The sequence below is a fragment of the Pelophylax lessonae genome, assembly GCF_965119305.1.
Source record: "Pelophylax lessonae genome assembly, chromosome: 1".
NCBI lineage: Eukaryota > Metazoa > Chordata > Amphibia > Anura > Ranidae > Pelophylax > Pelophylax lessonae.
The window spans coordinates 10,968,995-10,989,537 of record NC_138768.1 but is presented as its reverse complement, the minus strand read 5'-3'; the positions used below and the strand labels follow the sequence as shown (position 1 = coordinate 10,989,537).

Sequence of the window (20,543 nt, the reverse complement as noted above, 5' to 3'; positions counted from 1 at the left end):
TTCTGAAGCCTGTTAGAGCCTCTGGCTCTAATCAGGTGATTCAGAAAAAAAAACCCCACTGAACTCCATGCGTCCGCCCCCAATGCACCAGCCGCCACTGGTTATTCAACCTCAACTACTATGTAACTATGAAACCAGCTGTGAAGCCGGAAGCCAGCACCCGAGAGCCCACAGGAAAATCGGCTTTGGGTGCCGACATTGCGGGAACCCTGGACAGGTAAGTTCTAATATTTAAAAGTCAGCAGCTACAGTAATTGTAGCTGCTGACTTTTAATTTTTTAATGGGGGCAGGAACTCCTCTTTAATAGGAATGATCATATCAGAGTAGAGAACACATAAAATTAAATAGGATTTCATGACTTCCTTTTCAAGAAATGGATGGACTTTTACATTGATTTTATCACAGCAGCTGATAAAGAATCATTTAATATACTTATAGATTACTCTGGAAAGTGATTGGGCCTACAGAAATGGGATGTATTTACAATAAGGATGAATGACAGTTTGTCCTGGGTAGCACAGCTATATGTAATCATTTGTTAAGCTAAGAAGAGCACCCAATAATTATAACACACAGTATCTCACAAAAGTGAGTACACCCCTCAGATTTTTGTAAATATTTTATTATATCTTTTCATGTGACAACACTGAAGAAATGAGACTTTGCTACAATGTAAAGTAGTGAGTGTACAGCTTGTATAACAGTGTAAATTTGCTGTCCCCTCAAAATAACTCAACACAAAGCCATTAATGTCTAAACCGCTGGCAACAAAAGTGAGTACACCCCTAAGTGACAATGTCCAAATTGGGCCCAAAGTGTCAAGCATGTGTGGTGGCAACCAGGTGAGGAGTACAAAGACAAGTGTGTACACTGATAGGCTGCACTGATGGCTGCAGTGACAGGTACACTGATAGGCTGCACTCATGGCTGCAGTAACAGGTACACTGGTAGGCTGCACTGATGGCTGCAATGACAGGTACACTGGTAGGCTGCACAAATGGATGCAGTGACAGGTACACTGATAAGCTGCACTGATGGCTGCAGTGACAGGTAAACTGATAGGCTGCACTGATAGCTGCTATGACAGGTACACTAATAGGCTGCACTGATGGCTGCAGTAACAGGTACACTGGTAGGCTGCACCGATGGTGGCGGTGACAGGTACACTGGTAGGCTGCACTGATGGCTGCAGTGACAGGTACACTGATAGGTCGCTCTGATGGTTGCAATGACAGGTACACTGAAAAGCTACACTGATGGCTGCAGTGACAGGTATACTGATAGGCTGCACTGATGGCTGCATTACAATGACAGGTACACTGATAGGCTGCACTGAATTCTGTGGTGACAGGTACACCGATAGGCTGCACTGATGGCTGCAATGACAGGTACACTGATAGGCTGATCTGGTGGCTGTGGTGACAGGTACACTGATAGGCTACACTGATGGCTGCAGTGACAGGTACACTGGTAGGCTGCACTGATGGCTGCAGTGACAGGTACACTGGTAGGCTGCACTGATGGCTGCAGTGACAGGTACACTAATAGGCTGCACTGATGGCAGCAGTGACAGGTACACAGAGAGGCTGCACTGATGGCTGCAATGACAGGTACACAGAGAGGCTGCACTGATGGCTGCAATGACAGGTACACTGATAGGCTGCACTGATGGCTGCGGTGACAGGTACACTGATAGGCTGCACTGATAGCTGCTGTGACAGGTACACTGATAGGCTGCACTGATGGTTGCAGTGACAGGTACACTGGTAGGCTGCACTGATGGCGGCGGTGACAGGAACACTGATAGGCTGTACAGATGACTGCAATGACAGGTACACAGGTAGGCTGCATTGATGGCTGCAATGACAGGTACACTGATAGGTTGCACTGATGGCTGCAGTGAGAGGTACACTGGTAGGCTGCACTGAATTTTGCAGTGACAGATACACCCATAGGCTGCACTAATGGCTGCAATGACAGGTACACTGAAAGGCTGCACTGATGGCTGCGGTGAGAGGTACACTGATAGATCGCACTGATGGCTGCAATGACAGGTATGCTAATAGGCTGCACTGATGGCTGCCGCTGCAATGATAGGTACACTGATAGGCTGCACTGAATTCTGCGGTGACAGGTACACTGATATGCTGCACTGATGGCTGCAATGATAGGTACACTGATAGGCCACACTGATGGCTGCAATGACAGGTACACAGATAGGCTGCACTGATGGCAGTGGTGACAGGTACACTGATAGGCTACACTGATGGCTGCAGTGACAGGTACACTAATAGGCTGCACTGATGGCTGCAGTAACATATACACTAATAGGCTGCACTGATGGCTGCAGTAACAGATACACTGGTAGGCTGCACTGATGGCTGCAATGACAGGTAAACTGATAGGCTGCACTGATGGCTACAGTAACAGATACACTGGTAGGCTGCACTGATGGCTGCGGTGACTAGGGAAGATCGAACGGTTCGGGTCGACCATCGGTTCGGCCTGAACATTGGGTGTTCAAGGTTCGGCCGAATTTAGAACTTTTTGCCCAAAAAGTTCGGAATTCGGCAACCAGAACTGCCCAAAATGCAATGCTTCAGGAAATGGGCTTTAAAAGCCCGTGATTGGACCAGAACCATTAGCAAAAGCCAATTGAGGGGGCAGGAGAATGCTAAGAATGTGATTGGAGTGACTAGGGGGTCCCTAGACCAATCATTAGTGAATACTACCCCCAGTATATAAGATCGCCCCCGCCAAATTCCTAGCATTGTTATACTGGACATGGAAGAGAGTGGAAGCAGTTCTGTTAATTTTACTTTAAAAGTGTCATTTAGCTATTTTTAGTGTGAGGAAAGGGATATCTAGTGTAGTTAGAGTGCTCCTTTACACTTAAGTTAGCTTCAAAAATTTAGTTTCTTTAGGGAAAGTATGAAGTGTCAGGGGACCGTAGTGTAGTGTAGGGTGAACTGACAGTGACTGCTATGGAAGGGTGACAAAACCCTTCCATAGCAGGGTGACCGCTATAGAGAAATGATCATTTCTCTGAATTGCTTCGGCACACCCATATGGCTTCTCACCAGCCAAGCATTTTTTATGCTGCAGTGGCTGCCACTGCCAGTGCTTTTTTGAGGACATGTTTGATGTCAGACATGACATCTGAACATGTGTATAGGGGGTATATATAGACATATATGTCTGAATATATACCCCTAGACATATATAGGTGTGATAGTAGCAGAAATAAATGCTTGCGCTAATGAAATCATTTACAGTAATATATTTCTGCTACTATCACACCTATATATGGCTAGGTGTCTATATACATATAATTATGTGTGTATATAAACCACTATAAACAAGTTCAGATGTTTTGCCTGCCTCAAAAGAACCCCAAAAAATGCCAAAAAAAACACTAGCGTCAAAAAAAAAATGCCCAGGTGTGTTTTTGCTGGCATTTTTTGGGGGTTTTGGAGGCAGGCAAAACATCAGAACTTGTGCACAGTACCACTATACACAAGTTCAGATGTTTTTCCTGACTGCAAAGAACCCAAAAAAATGCCTTCTATTAAACCGGCAAGGTGTTACAGCAGAGAAGCCAACCCCCTGAGCTGAAAGTTTTCTAATACAAACAATCTTTTTTTTTTATGGTTCTGGACATGCTACAGAGCTGAAACTTCACATGTACACTTTTTAGACCCCCCAGATCTGAAATCCAAAGAAAATCTCTTTTTTTTTTTTTTTTTTTAATTTTTTCAATAATTGGCTTTTTTATCAAAAAATGACAATTTTTAAGAACTTTTTTTTGTGTGATTTTGTATCTGGGGGGGTCTAAAAGGTGTACCTGTGAAGTTTCAGCTCTGTAGCATGTCCAGAACCAGAAAAAAAAAGGATTGTATGTATTAGAAAACTTTCAGCTCAGGGGGTTAGCTTCTCTCCACACCTTGCCGGTTTAATAGAAGGCATTTTTTTGGGTTCTTTGCAGTCAGGAAAAACATCTGAACTTGTGTATAGTGGTACTGTGCACAAGTTCAGATGTTTTGCCTGCCTCCAAAACCCCCCAAAAATTGCCAGCAAAAACACACCTAACGTAACGTTAGCGTTTTTTTGGCATTTTTTTGGGTTCTTTTGAGGCAGGCAAAACATCTGAACTTGTGTATAGTGGTATATATACACACATACATATATTTATATACACACCTAGACATATATAGGTGTGATAGTAGCAGAAATATATTACTGTAAATGATTTCATTAGCGCAAGCATATATTTCTGCTACTATCACACCTATATATGTCTAGGTGTGTATATAAATATATGGATGTGTGTATATACACCACTATACACAAGTTCAGATGTTTTGCCTGCCTCCAACTCCCCCCAAAAATTGCCAGCAAAAACACACCTAACGCAACGTTAGCGTTTTTTTGGCATTTTTTTGGGTTCTTTTGAGGCAGGCAAAACATCTGAACTTGTGTATAGTGGTATATATACACACATACATATATTTATATACACACCTAGACATATATAGGTGTGATAGTAGCAGAAATATATTACTGTAAATGATTTCATTAGCGCAAGCATATATTTCTGCTACTATCACACCTATATATGTCTAGGTGTGTATATAAATATATGGATGTGTGTATATACACCACTATACACAAGTTCAGATGTTTTGCCTGCCTCCAAAATACCCCAAAAAATGCCAGCAAAAACACACCTGGGCATTTTTTTTTGAACGCTAGCGTTTTTTTGGCATTTTTTTGGGTTCTTTTGATTCAGGCAAAACATCTGAACATGTGTATAGGGGGTATATATACACATATATGTCTTAATATATACCCCTAGACATATATAGGTGTGATAGTAGCAGAAATATATTACTGTAAATTATTTCATTAGCGCAAGCATTTATTTCTGCTACTATCACACCTATATATGTCTAGGGGTATATATACAGACATATATGTGTATATATACCCCCTATACACATGTTCAGATGTCATGTCTGACATCAAACATGTCCTCAAAAAAGCACTGGCAGTGGCAGCCCCTGCAGCATGAAAAATGCTTGGCTGGTGAGAAGCCATATTCCAGTTCCGAAGCAATTCAGAGAAATGATCATTTCTCTATAGCGGTCACCCTGCTATGGAAGGGTTTTGTCACCCTGCCATAGCATTTACTGCCAGTTAACCCTACACTACACTATGGTCCCCTTACACTTAACACTTTCCCTACAGAAACTAAATTTTTGAAGCTAACTTAAGTGTAAAGGAGCACTCTAACTACACTAGATATCCCTTTCCTCACACTAATAAATAAAAATCAAAAAAACGGAAAATTTATATCAATACTTACCGTAATTTTCCTTTCCTGATAGAACTCCATGGCAGCACACGTATGGGTAGGCTCCGCCTCCTCTCCTACCCTATAGGACCCCACTCCCATAAATTTTTGCTCCAAGCCAGGAGCCGTGTTCCATATATAGACTACTCCAGCAGATGGGAGGGAACTCCTGCTGCCATGGAGTTCTATCAGGAAAGGAAAATTACGGTAAGTATTGATATAAATTTTCCGTTTTCCTGACAGACTCCATGGCAGCACACGTATGGGAAATAACTAGCCATACACATCCGGGTGGGCAACTGCTGGTCAAACAGAAATAGGTTTAATTTGCACCGTCAACAGACAAAATTTTTAAACCAAAATCAACTGAGGATAAAGAAGCAGGTTCAACACAATAGTGTGACATGAAAGTGTTAATTGAGGACCATGAGGCCGCTCTGCAAATGACATCTGGTGCAACATGAAGGGAAGCCGCCCAAGACGTAGAAATCCCTCTGGTGGAATGAGCCGTCACCACTTCCGGAGGAGCCAGTCCCTTGGCTCTATATGCCCACTGGATGGTCTGAACTATCCAGCTAGAAATTGTTCTGGAAGAAGCCCTCTTGCCTCTGTTCTTTCCATAAAAGAGAACAAATAGATAGTCTGACTTGCGAAAGGAAGCTGTGAACTTCAAGTATGTTTGAAGGACTTCGCCCACATCCAACGGATGGGTACTCTGGTCATCTTGAGACTTGAATGTAGGTAAAACAATCTCTTGGTTGACATGAAAAACTGAATTTACCTTCGGATTGGACCCTAGCATAGGGACCAGGACAACCCGATCAGGAAAAAATGTCAGAAAAGGTTCTTTGCAACCCAGGTCACTAATTTCAGAGACACGTTTAGCCGATGTGATGGCTACTAAAAAGGCCGTCTTCATAGACAGATTCTTAAGGAAGAAGGAATCTCCATGTTCCAAAACTGTTGCTGAGAGAAACTCAAGGACTAGTGGAAGGTCCCATTTGGGGAACCTGGGTTTTCTGGGAGGTCTCATTCTTGACGCACCTCTGAAAAACTGCCGGACCAGAGGATGTTTTGCCCATGAGGTCCCCGTGAAGGCAGAGATTGCTGAGATCTGCACTCTGAGAGAGCCAACAGCCAGAGATAGGTCTAAGCCTGTCTGGAGGAACCCCAGAATGTGATGGAATCGGACTCAGACATGTAATCCTCAAACTTAGAACAGATCCTCTCGTAGACTTTGTTGGTGCCCGGTCTCCTGGCACTCATCATTGTGGACATTGCCGCACTTGGACAGCCAAGAGCTTTTAGTCTTTCCCTCTCAAGGACCATGCCATGAGATGTAACTGCGCTGGGCATGGATGCAGCACTGGACCCTGAGATAGAAGGTCCGGCCTGAATGGCAGGGGAACAGGATCCCGAAAGCTCAGTTGGAGCAGCAGAGGAAACCAGGGCCTCCTTGGCCAAAATGGAAGAATTGCTATGACTTCTACCCTCTCTCTCCTGAGTCTCTGCAGGAACTTGAATATCACTGGGACCGGGGGAAAAGCATATGCTTTGTGGAACTTCCAGTGGTCCGTCAGAGCATCTACCCCGTAGGCTTGGGGGTAACGCCATCTCGAGTAGAATTTCGTCAGTTTGGCATTGTTTGGAGAGGCAAACAGGTCTACCTCCGGAAGAATCCCCAGAGAGATGACCCACTTGAAGGTTTCTGGATGAAGAGACCATTCGTTGTTGTCTAGATTGGTTCTTGACAGAAAATCTGCCTGAACGTTCTGGACTCCTGGAAGATAAGCAGCTGATAGATTGGAAAGATTCCGTTGGGCCCATGCCATGATCGGTTTCACTTCTTTCAGAAGGGAGGAACTGCGGGTGCCCCCTTGCCTCTTGATATATGCGACTGCCGTCGTATTGTCTAGCCGTAGGAGGACCGAGGACCCTTTCACCAAGTGACGGAAAGCCATGATGGCACGAAAAGCTGCCCGAAGCTCCAGGACATTTGAGACCAACCCGAGGGTGGGAAAGTCCCACCTGCCCTGGGCCACCTCTGACAGGCAGTGCGCACCCCAGCCCGTCTGGCTGGCATCCGATGTCACAACGATCCAAGGAACGGGAACGATCGAATGACAATTCAGGAGATTTTCCCGTTGTAGCCACCAAGACAGACTCGCCCTCATAGAGGATGTTATCCGTACAGGAGTGTCTGGATTCCCGGAGCTCCATTGGCGGAGGAAACCGATTTGAAAGGGCCTCATCCTCCACTGTGCCCACTTGACCATGGGGGCCGTGGAGACCATGGTCCCTATTATTTTCAGACACTGTGATGCCCGAAGATAAGGGGTTGACATTGCCGGTTGTATTCTGCTGCGGATCACCGGAATCTTCTCCACTGGAAGAGAGATGGTGCCTCTGGAGGTGTTGAAGAGTGCCCCCAGGAAGATCAAGGATTTTGTCGGATCCAGATGGCTTTTCTCCAGATTCAAGAGCCACCCGAATTCTTGAAGGGTGGAGATTACCTGAGATCTGTGTTGCAGAATCTGTGCTTGGTCTTGAGAAAGAAGAAGCAGATCGTCTAAGTAGTGAAACAGTCGGATCCCTTTCGATCTGATCAGAGCTACAATAGCCAGTAAGATCTTTGAAAAGACTCGAGGTGAGGTGGTAAGCCCGAAAGGGAGACAGGTAAACTGGAGATGCACTTGACCCACGGCAAAGCGAAGAAATTTTTGTAGTTCTGCTGCCACTGGGACATGGAAATAGGCATCTTTTAGATCTATGGAGATCATCCAATCTTCTGGTTGCACCACTTGGAGGATAGTGAAGAGTGTCTCCATCCTGAACCTCTCTTTCTTTATGAAAGAGTTCAGATGAGTCAGGTCTATGACCGGCCTCCAAGAACCGTTTTTCTTTAGCACCATGAATAGAGGTGAATAAAGGCCTTGAAACCTTTCTTCGGCCGGAACTGGGATGACAGCACCTTGAGAGATCAGGGAATCTACGTATGACAGAAGAATTGACTTCTTTTCTTCCACGCGAGGCAGAGCCGTAGGGATGAACCGCAGAATTGGAGTTTCTTCGAAAGACCAAACGTGACCATGAGACACGGTCTTGACGGTCCACTGGTCTGTAATCGAGGCTGCCCAAACGTGCGCAAACTGACGTAGACGAGCGCCTACTCGCAACGCTTGAGCAGGCCTGATATCAAAAAGACTTTGTGGTCTTCCGACCACTTGAAGGTGTTCCCTTGTTGAACTTCTGGCCTGTAGGTTGAGATCTTTTCCAATTCTTTCTGAACTCACGTCCAGGACTGTAAGAGCGAGCTTCTCTGGATCGATCCGAACTTGGTTTGGGCTGAAATCTTCTGCGGTCAAGCAAACGGCGATCTTGAGGGAGGAAACCTGATTTACCACCAGTGGCACGGGTAATGGCACTGTCCAGTTTGTTGCCAAAAAGGGACGCACCCTCAAACGGAATCCTGCACCAGGCTTGTTTGGAAGCAGGATCGGCCAGCCAGGGACGTAACCATAAAGCACGTTTGGCCGTGACAGAAGAGAGCATGACCCGCGCCACCAGGCGAATGATATCAATGGAAGCCTCTCCCAAAAAGGCCGTTGCCAACCTTAGTTCATACACAGCCGAGCTTCTGGCTGCTTCCTCTGAGACACTTTGCAGTGTGGTCTCCACGTTATCTACCCAAGCCTCCATAGCTTTGGATGTGGCTGCTAGGGCTAGGGCTGGCTTGCAGGTCATACCAGCTAACAGATAGATCTTTTTGAGATCCGTATCAATTCGTCTATCCAGACCATCTTTAAATGAGACGGAATCTTCCAAAGGTAGGGTAACGTGTTTGACTAGCCTCATCAAGGCTGCGTCTATTGTAGGTGCAGAATCAAGATGCTTCACTTTGTCGGTCTTAAAAGGATATAACCTGGAAAATTTGGACGATAAGGAATTCTTCCTTTCAACTCCATGCCATTCGTCTGTAATGATTTCCCCCAGCTCACTCAGAAAAGGGAAATGATCCCGTTCTTTCTTGAGGTGTTTAAAGTATTTTTTCTGTTTTGCTGGGGAATCTGCTGGCTCTTCCCATTTTAACGCCTCTTTTACCGCTCTCACTAGCGGAGAAATCATGGCAAAATCAAAGCCTGAACTTTGGTCTTCTAGGTCATCCTCACTTTCAGAGGAATCCGAGAAGCGACTCGGCTGGGAAGTGCCTGGCTCTACGTCTTCCCTCTGAGGGAGAACTGGAGTATCAGCTGTATGACCAGACAGCCGGTTGGAATCCCAATCCCTTAAGGATTCTTGCACGATCCGCCTGACCAGGGTTTCCACTGGTGGATCTGGGACTTGTTTTTCCTTGATTGCCCGAGAATAGCAGGCATCACACAAGGATCTATCCTCAGGGACTACAGCCCTACAACCCCAGCAAGATTTGTGTGCGGGGCAGTCAGCATGGCGGGAAGACCGGCTTGGACAATCATCATGGCGCCTAGACCTAGACCTGGATCTATGGTGCCTGGATTTGGATGATGCATGGTGATGGCCTGAAGGTGATCTATCCTTTGATCCCGATGCAGGACGTTGGTCAGACCTAAAAGGGCTGAAAACAAAGGAAAGAAAAGCTCAGGCTACAGTAAGCCAGCTGGCAGACAAGCGAGAGTTAAAAGCTAAAGCTCACCTGTTGCGCAGGGACTGGCCACCGGGGGGCGGTGAGGCATCCATTGCAAATCACAGCGAGATAACCTGCAATAGGAAGGATGTAAGAACTCAATCTTACCTTCCCATAGCCGCCTTTCCCCTCCCCCATTCAAGCAGGACTGACCCAGCACAGGACTTACCAAACACAGGCAGAGACACAGCGTGGGGAGGCCGCCGCAAAAGCCCACAGACATCCCAAGAATGACAGCTCCATCAGCTGTTTAAATTTCCCGGGAGCCGTAAAGCCACGCCCCCCCGACGCCACCGCGTCATGGAGGACTGGAAGTGGCGTGCGCTCATGCGCAGACCACTTAGGAACCAAGCCTCACAATGAACACCCAACTGGGAATCAGGAGACGGGGGGAGGAGCCGAGAGCGACGGCCTGGAACGCAGGAGCGCTCCAGCCGCCATACTAACCAGGAAGCAAAACGGTATAAAATATAAAGTAAGCAATACATTACCACCAATACCGACAGAAGGACCTGGAACGCTCCTCAACCGGAGACTAGCGTGTGCGTTAGGGCATAAGGGCCTCCCGCTAGTAGCAAGGACGTTTGGCCAAGCGATGCAGCCCACCTTTCATTCAGGATTTATGGCATCTTCCGGCATCATTTCAAATTGCCCGGGTCCACCCAGTAGTACTGAGATTGCTGGACTAAGGTAGAAAAGGCACCATCAAGGAAAGCCACACGCCACCAGGTATGTAAGAAAACGCATCCTATAAGGTAAGACTTCTCTTGCGGAAGGAGGACAAAAAAGGAACACGGCTCCTGGCTTGGAGCAAAAATTTATGGGAGTGGGGTCCTATAGGGTAGGAGAGGAGGCGGAGCCTACCCATACGTGTGCTGCCATGGAGTCTGTCAGGAAATCTCTTTTTTTTTTTAATTTTTCAATAATTGGCTTTTTTTATCAAAAATTACAATTTTTAAGAACTTTTTTTGTGTGATTTTGTGTCTGGGGGGTCTAAAAAGTGTACCTGTGAAGTTTCAGCTCTGTAGCATGTCCAGAACCAGAAAAAAAGATCATATAGGTGTTAAAGGAGGGTCCCACATCCCTGTTCTACTGAAAAATTATCTTTTTTTTCTCATGGTTCTGGACATGCTACAGAGCTGAAACTTCACATGTACACTTTTTAGACCCCCCAGATACTAAATCCAAAGTCAAAATCAAAAAATCTCTCTTTTTTTTTTTTTTTTTCAATAATTGGCTTTTTGACAATTTGACAAGTTCTTAAAATGACAATTTTTAAGAACTTTTTTTTGTGTGATTAATAGTTAATGGGGCATGACCCAGAACCCTAGGCACTTTTTAGGGGCATTTATTGGGTTTTAGGGCTTAAAAATTGTGTTTTTTGATTATCGAAGTTCGGGTCCCATTGATTTCAATGGGGTTCTGAAATCCGAACCGAACTTTTGGGAAATTCGGGTGTTCTGGTCGAACCGAACTTTTCAAAAGTTCGATAATCCCTAGCGGTGACAGGTACACTGATAGGCTGCACTGATGGCTGTGGTGACAGGTACACTGATAGGCTGCACTGATGGTTGCAATGACAGGTACACTGGTAGGCTGCACTGATGGCAGTAATGACAGATACACTGATAGGCTGCACTGATGGCAGTAATGACAGATACACTGGTAGGCGGCACTGATGGCGGCGGTGACAGGTACACCGATGGCTGCAGTGACAGGTACACTGGTAGGCTGCACTGATGGCAGTAATGACAGATACACTGGTAGGCTGCACTGATGGCAGTAATGACAGATACACTGGTAGGCTGCACTGATTGCAGTCCGGTGTTTATACAATTTGAATTTCCATTTAGGAATGACCGAACCCACGGTGTGGAAAGTGTCGAGACTTTCAAGGTCAGGGCAATCCTCTGGGTCAAACATTCTCAAGCGGCCCCCACGGGGGTGGTGCTAGATTTGTAAATAGAACATTTTAGCTGGAAATTAAAATAAAAAAGGAGATAAAATCAGGATGGATCAGAATGATATAACTCCGCCTTTCTCATCGGCAGGCCCAGTGAAGAACAAGCGTACGGAGGAGGACCCGCCTCCTGAAAGTGAGCCACCGCTGTCTTCTGGTGACACAACCCCCGGACCAGGTTTGTCTCTGTTTGTTGATCATATCTTTGTGGTCTTGGTCAGTTTACAAGGAATCGGATCTCTGCTCCTGGCTGAATTCTTCCTTTGATTCTTGACCCTCAGCATTGCTTTAGATTGGGATTATATGTACCTATGCTGTCCCTCATTCCTGTACTAGGTATGCCAAGTCCTCTACGACTGACCTAACCCCTAAACCTAACCCAGACCCTCAGTTTAAGGACTCCTTTACATTCGTGTTTGGGGGACAGCAAACCAGGCAATTAAGCCATGTTTTTACCACCATCCTGTGTACTCCCCTCGCCCCCCCCCCCTACTGTGCTGCCCCCCACCCCTGATTCATCTGTATGCTGCCCCCACCACTCCTCCTATCCAGTTCACTTGTGTTCTGCTTTCTCTGGGCCCCTGTGTGCTCCCATGGTCCACCCCCCCCCCCCCCACTGTGCTCCCTCCCCTCTCCTGCCGGCTTCCCCCCCCCCCCCGTGCTCCCTCTCCTCTCCTGCCGGCTGTTGCAGGGGATGTGTCACAATAGAGAACCAGGAAGGGGTCTGTAAATATGTAATTTACCAGCTCCTTCCTTTTCTGAATGGACAGAGTCATAGTCAGTCACATTGTAAAAAAATAAAATAAAATGATAAAAAATAATACAATTAAAATACCAAAAAATAAAAACTACTGACACCAGTGGGTGAACTTCCAGGATCGCAAAGGTCACACTTGCGACCGGGCCCTGGCATTCCACCACCGTGGGGGGGCCCCAAGATGGCAGGAAGGGGGACCACTGCAGAACTTGTGAAAGGGTCCCGCTGTGGGACCGTAATAAAGGCCCCCGCAAGGAGAGTAAAGGGCCCCAGGATCAGTGGGAAGAGCCCCAGGCTTGAAGGGGAGGGCCCCAGCCAGGGATCCGGGGGGGCCCTGTGTACTCCCCTGGTCCCCCTCCCCCCTACTGTGCTGCCCCCCCCCCCCCCGCCTCTCCTGCCGGCTGCTGCAGGGGATGTGTCACAATAGAGAACCAGGAAGGGGTCAGTAAATATGTAATTTACCAGCTCCTTCCTTTTCTGAATGGACAGAGTCATAGTCAGTCACATTGTAAAAAAATAAAATAAAATGATAAAAAATAATACAATGAAAATACCAAAAAATAAAAACTACTGACACCAGTGGGTGAACTTCCAGGATCGCAAAGGTCACACTTGCAACTGGGCCCTGGGATTCCACCACCCTGGAGGCCCCAAGATGGCAGGAAGGGGGCCCACTGCAGAACTTGTGAAAGGGTCCCGCAACGAGAGTAAGGGCCCCAGGTTTGAAGGAGAGGGCCCCGGCCAGGGGTCCGGGGGGCCCTTCATGGTTTCTTGCACTCGGGGGGCTCTGAAGGTTCTCGTTACGCCTCTGCAGCACTTGTTTTATTGTCACCATCTTCACTCTGTCACTGTCACTCTTATCGCTTTATCTTTCTCCAGAGGTTTCAGAACATTAAGAAGACGGAATGGACCTATTCTGATTGGACACGGAATGTTGGATAGAAGTCACAGTCACACCCGGGTTTGATGGAACTCCCCCCAGATCTCCTCTACAATCTTCACATTGTTGATGCCAAAGCAGATTTCCCTGTTTTTCTTTAATCTACTGAATGTTCTAATACTAACAGGGATCTCTTTAATAATTGAATTGGATAAATAAATGTTGTTCTCCAGGCAGGTATAACTATATATAAAATAAAAAAACAACTCTTAAAAATGTAGTACATATTCAATCCAAAACTGATTGTGGTATACTGTTCCTCCATTAACCACTTAAGCCCCGGAAGATTTTACCCCCTTCCTGACCAGGGCCTATTTTGCGATTCGGCACTGCGTGACTTTAACGGACAATTGCGCGGTCGTGCGACGCTGTACCTAAACGAATTTGACGTCCTTTTTTTCCCACAAACAGAGCTTTATTTTGGTGGTATTTGATCACCTGTGCGATTTTTTGATCACGCGCTATAAACAAAAAAAGAGCGACAATTTTGCAAAAATAACAATATTTTTTACATTTTTTTATATGAAATTCCCCAAAAAAAATGTAAAAATCTAAATTTTTTAACATTTTCAGCCAATTTGTTTTATGCTACATATGTTTGGTAAAAAAAAAAAAATCGCAAAAAGCGTATTTTGATTGGTTTGCGCAAAAGTTATTGCATTTACTAACTAAGGGAAATATTTTTGTCATTTTTGGCGGCGATCTGCAATTTTTTTTGCGGGACTGCGACATTGCGGCGGACAGATCGGACCCCTGACTGACATTTTTGACACTTTTGGGGGTACCAGTGACATTACTGCATTAATCAATGCTATACATATGCACTGTTACTGTAAAAATGACACTGGCAGGGAAGGGGTTAACTGTATTGGAGAGGGAGGGGTTAAGTGTGTCCCTAGGGGCGTGATTCTAACTGTAGTGGGACATGTCTACTAGTGTAGGAACAGTGATCAACGGTTCTACATAGTAGAACCGTCTGATCTCCATTTTTACACAGGGGAGAATGACAGGCGGCTTGTTTACATAAGCCGCCCGCCTTTCTCCCTCTCTACCGACGATCGTAGTGTGACCGGCGGACATCGGGTCCGCCGGTCACACGCGCGGACTCCTCAGTGAACGAGCCGCGGCGGGCGCGCGCCTCAGCGGGTGCGCGCTCGCACGCTATTGGCTCTCAAACCGGTCACAGGCTAGTGACGTATATATACGTCACTTTGCCTGGCCGGGGCTGACCGGTCGGCAAGTAGTTAAAAATGTAGTACATATTCAATCCAAAACTGATTGTGGTATACCTCCATTAGTTGTCAGTTTTTGGTACATAGGCCTCGTTCACATGGACAGTGTAAATGGAACTGCCTGCATGGGGCAGCATGGAAAATCCGTCCATCCCAGTGCCCAGGGCAAGGATGTCAAACTGCGCCCCCCTTCCCTTAGGATTAGAGTCAAGGCCCCCCATCCCTGCAATAAACCATTGCGCCCAGGGTAACCATCCTTCCTGCCTTCTCCTTGTCCTGGCCCTGGTCGATCCCCATATGACCCTGGCCAGTGCTAATTTTGATGTCAAATTTCGATTCAGTTTTAGTTATAGTCTTTTGACTAAAATGCCATTTTAGTTTTAGTCGTATTTTAGGTAACTAAAATCGAGTGGGTTTAGGTAAATTGTCATGCATTATCAGAGTTGTATAAAGTACTCGAAACCCATACTTGAGTAAAAGTACAAGTGCTCGATCAAAAAGTGACTTGAGTAGAAGTACTAAAGTATTCAACATTTTTTGTACTTAAGTATTGCAAGTAGTTTTTTTTTTAAATTTTGCTACTCAAGTACTGAAAGTAAAAGTACAAGTACTGTGTTATGTAGTTATTAAAGAAAGAAGTCAAAAGTTTGAACATCATATTGTTTTTTATTATTTCAAATGCAGCTTTTATTTATACATACAGTAGCTTTTATTTTCCTATGCGCTGATAATACACATGTTTTGAGCTTCATGAAAACTAACATCTACTGTTCTGGCAGTGGTAATTTTTATGATTGTTAACCAGTATAGATCCTAGCACATTACCCAGTCCATACCAGTATAGATCCTAACACATTACCCAGTCCATACCAGTATAGATCCTAACACATTACCCAGTCCATACCAGTATAGATCCTAACACATTACCCAGTCCATACCAGTATAGATCCTAACACATTACCCAGTCCATACCAGTATAGATCCTAGCACATTACCCAGTCCATACCAGTATAGATCCTAACACATTACCCAGTCCATACCAGTATAGATCCTAACACATTACCCAGTCCATACCAGTATAGATCCTAACACATTACCCAGTCCATACCAGTATAGATCCTAACACATTACCCAGTCCATACCAGTATAGATCCTAGCACATTACCCAGTCCATACCAGTATAGATTCTAACACATTACCCAGTCCATACCAGTATAGATCCTAACACATTACCCAGTCCATACCAGTATAGATCCTAGCACATTACCCAGTCCATACCAATATAGATCCTAACACATTACCCAGTCCATACCAGTATAGATCCTAACACATTACCCAGTCCATACCAGTATAGATCCTAACACATTACCCAGTCCATACCAGTATAGATCCTAACACATTACCCAGTCCATACCAGTATAGATCCTAGCACATTACCCAGTCCATACCAATATAGATCCTAACACATTACCCAGTCCATACCAGTATAGATCCTAACACATTACCCAGTCTATACCAGTATAGATCCTAACACATTACCCAGTCCATACCAGTATAGATCCTAATACATTACCCAGTCCATACCAGTATAGATCCTAACACATTACCCAGTCCATACCAGTATATGTCCTAACACATTACCCAGTCCATACCAGTATAGATCCTAACACATTACCCAGTCCATACCAGTATAGGTCCTAGCACATTACCCAGTCCATACCAATATAGATCCTAACACATTACCCAGTCCATACCAGTATAGATCCTAGCACATTACCCAGTCCATACCAATATAGATCCTAACACATTACCCAGTCCATACCAGTATAGATCCTAACACATTACCCAGTCCATACCAGTATAGATCCTAACACATTACCCAGTCCATACCAGTATAGATCCTAACACATTACCCAGTCCATACCAGTATAGATCCTAACACATTACCCAGTCCATACCAGTATAGATCCTAACACATTACCCAGTCCATACCAGTATAGATCCTAACACATTACCCAGTCCATACCAGTATAGATCCTAATACATTACCCAGTCCATACCAGTATAGATCCTAACACATTACCCAGTCCATACCAGTATATGTCCTAACACATTACCCAGTCCATACCAGTATAGATCCTAACACATTACCCAGTCCATACCAGTATAGGTCCTAGCACATTACCCAGTCCATACCAATATAGATCCTAACACATTACCCAGTCCATACCAGTATAGATCCTAACACATTACCCAGTCCATACCAGTATAGATCCTAACACATTACCCAGTCCATACCAGTATAGATCCTAACACATTACCCAGTCCATACCAGTATAGATCCTAGCACATTACCCAGTCCATACCAGTATAGATTCTAACACATTACCCAGTCCATACCAGTATAGATCCTAACACATTACCCAGTCCATACCAGTATAGATCCTAGCACATTACCCAGTCCATACCAATATAGATCCTAACACATTACCCAGTCCATACCAGTATAGATCCTAACACATTACCCAGTCCATACCAGTATAGATCCTAACACATTACCCAGTCCATACCAGTATAGATCCTAACACATTACCCAGTCCATACCAGTATAGATCCTAGCACATTACCCAGTCCATACCAATATAGATCCTAACACATTACCCAGTCCATACCAGTATAGATCCTAACACATTACCCAGTCTATACCAGTATAGATCCTAACACATTACCCAGTCCATACCAGTATAGATCCTAATACATTACCCAGTCCATACCAGTATAGATCCTAACACATTACCCAGTCCATACCAGTATATGTCCTAACACATTACCCAGTCCATACCAGTATAGATCCTAACACATTACCCAGTCCATACCAGTATAGGTCCTAGCACATTACCCAGTCCATACCAATATAGATCCTAACACATTACCCAGTCCATACCAGTATAGATCCTAGCACATTACCCAGTCCATACCAATATAGATCCTAACACATTACCCAGTCCATACCAGTATAGATCCTAACACATTACCCAGTCCATACCAGTATAGATCCTAACACATTACCCAGTCCATACCAGTATAGATCCTAACACATTACCCAGTCCATACCAGTATAGATCCTAACACATTACCCAGTCCATACCAGTATAGATCCTAACACATTACCCAGTCCATACCAGTATAGATCCTAATACATTACCCAGTCCATACCAGTATAGATCCTAACACATTACCCAGTCCATACCAGTATATGTCCTAACACATTACCCAGTCCATACCAGTATAGATCCTAACACATTACCCAGTCCATACCAGTATAGGTCCTAGCACATTACCCAGTCCATACCAATATAGATCCTAACACATTACCCAGTCCATACCAGTATAGATCCTAGCACATTACCCAGTCCATACCAATATAGATCCTAACACATTACCCAGTCCATACCAGTATAGATCCTAACACATTACCCAGTCCATACCAGTATAGATCCTAACACATTACCCAGTCCATACCAGTATAGATCCTAACACATTACCCAGTCCATACCAGTATAGATCCTAACACATTACCCAGTCCATACCAGTATAGATCCTAACACATTACCCAGTCCATACCAGTATAGATCCTAGCACATTACCCAGTCCATACCAATATAGATCCTAACACATTACCCAGTCCATACCAGTATAGATCCTAACACATTACCCAGTCCATACCAGTATAGGTCCTAACACATTACCCAGTCCATACCAGTATAGATCCTAACACATTACCCAGTCCATACCAGTATAGGTCCTAGCACATTACCCAGTCCATACCAATATAGATCCTAACACATTACCCAGTCCATACCAGTATAGATCCTAGCACATTACCCAGTCCATACCAATATAGATCCTAACACATTACCCAGTCCATACCAGTATAGATCCTAACACATTACCCAGTCCATACCAGTATAGATCCTAACACATTACACAGTCCATACCAGTATAGATCCTAACACATTACCCAGTCCATACCAATATAGATCCTAACACTTTACCCAGTCCATACCAATATAGATCCTAACACGTTACCCAGTCCATACCAGTATAGATCCTAACACATTACCCAGTCCATACCAGTATAGATCCTAACACATTACCCAGTCCATACCAATATAGATCCTAACACGTTAACCAGTCCATACCAGTATAGATCCTAACACATTACCCAGTCCATACCAGTATAGATCCTAACACATTACCCAGTCCATACCAGTATAGATCCTAACACATTACCCAGTCCATACCAGTATAGATCCTAATACATTACCCAGTCCATACCAGTATAGATCCTAACACATTACCCAGTCCATACCAGTATAGATCCTAACACATTACCCAGTCCATACCAGTATAGATCCTAACACATTACCCAGTCCATACCAGTATAGATCCTAATACATTACCCAGTCCATACCAGTATAGATCCTAATACATTACCCAGTCCATACCAGTATAGATCCTAACACATTACCCAGTCCATACCCTTCCTGCCCAGGCCAATTTTCAGTTTCCAGTGCTGTCATACTTTGAATGACAATTGTGCGATCATGCAACGCTGCATCCAAACAAAATTTTTATAATTTTTTTTCTCACAAAAAGAGCTTTCTTTTGGGGGGTCAATATTAACCGGTTCCGGACCGCCCACCGCATATATACTGCGGCTGGCTGGCCCTCGTGCGCGAACCAACGTAGGGCTACGTCGGTTGCGCGCCGGCGGCTAGGGGGTGGGCGCGCACCGCTAGCAGGGCACTCCCGCCCCCACTCAGCAACGAGGACTCTGATCCACAGGACAGACGGCTCCGATTGCTGCCTGACACCGCCAATCGCTCCCCGCTAAGAGAGAAGGACGGTCGGATGCTGTAAACACAGCTGACTGTTCTTCTCCCTGAAATGATCACAGAGCTCCTTCTATATAGGATCACAGGTCTCTATTGTCCTTTCACAAGCCCCCCCACAGTTAGAATCACTCCCCTAGGCTCACATTTAACCCCTTGATCACCCACAATGTTAACCTCTTCCCTGTCAGTGTCATTATTACAGTGACAGTGCATATTTATAGCACTGATTACTGTAGTAATGTCACTGGTCCCCCCAAAAGTGTCAAAAATGTCAGTCAGGGGTCCGATCTGTCCGCCACAATGTCGCAGTCCCGCTAAAAATTGCAGATCGCCGCCGTAAAAAAAAAAAAAAAACAATAAAAATGACATAAATCTTTCCCGTAGTTGGTAGACGCGATAACTTTTGCGCAAACCAATCAAAATACGCTTATTTTTTTTTTTTTTACCAAAAATATGTAGCAGAAAACAACATCTGGAGGATTGGATCGGATCGGATGAAAACGGACAGACGGTCCGCTTTCATCCGATCCCCCATAGAGGAGAGCGGGGATCTGACTGGTCCGTCTCTTCAAAGTAAGCGGAGACGGAGCTGCCGTCCGCCTGCTCAGTGGGGATCGGCGGATCCATCCCCACGCTGAGCAAAACGGACTCCGCCGGGTGGAAAGCTTGTGTGAAAGGACCCTTACTCCAGGAGTATATAATGAGTTTGGCAATTCTAGAGAAACGCCTACATAATGCA

General features: G+C 45.1%; 1 protein-coding gene across 1 annotated transcript in view; it reads left to right on the top strand.

Annotated features, from left to right (window-relative positions):
* LOC309553204 (uncharacterized protein) overlaps nt 1-13,684 on the top strand; it is a 35,555-nt gene extending 21,871 nt beyond the window's left edge. The window contains exons 2-3 of the mRNA XM_082254154.1: nt 12,069-12,155; nt 13,614-13,684. Coding sequence (XP_082110280.1) covers nt 12,069-12,155; nt 13,614-13,630 — 104 coding nt within the window. The 3' untranslated portion in view covers nt 13,631-13,684. The remainder of the gene's footprint in view (nt 1-12,068; nt 12,156-13,613) is intronic.
* The last annotated feature ends 6,859 nt before the right edge of the window (nt 13,685-20,543 follow it).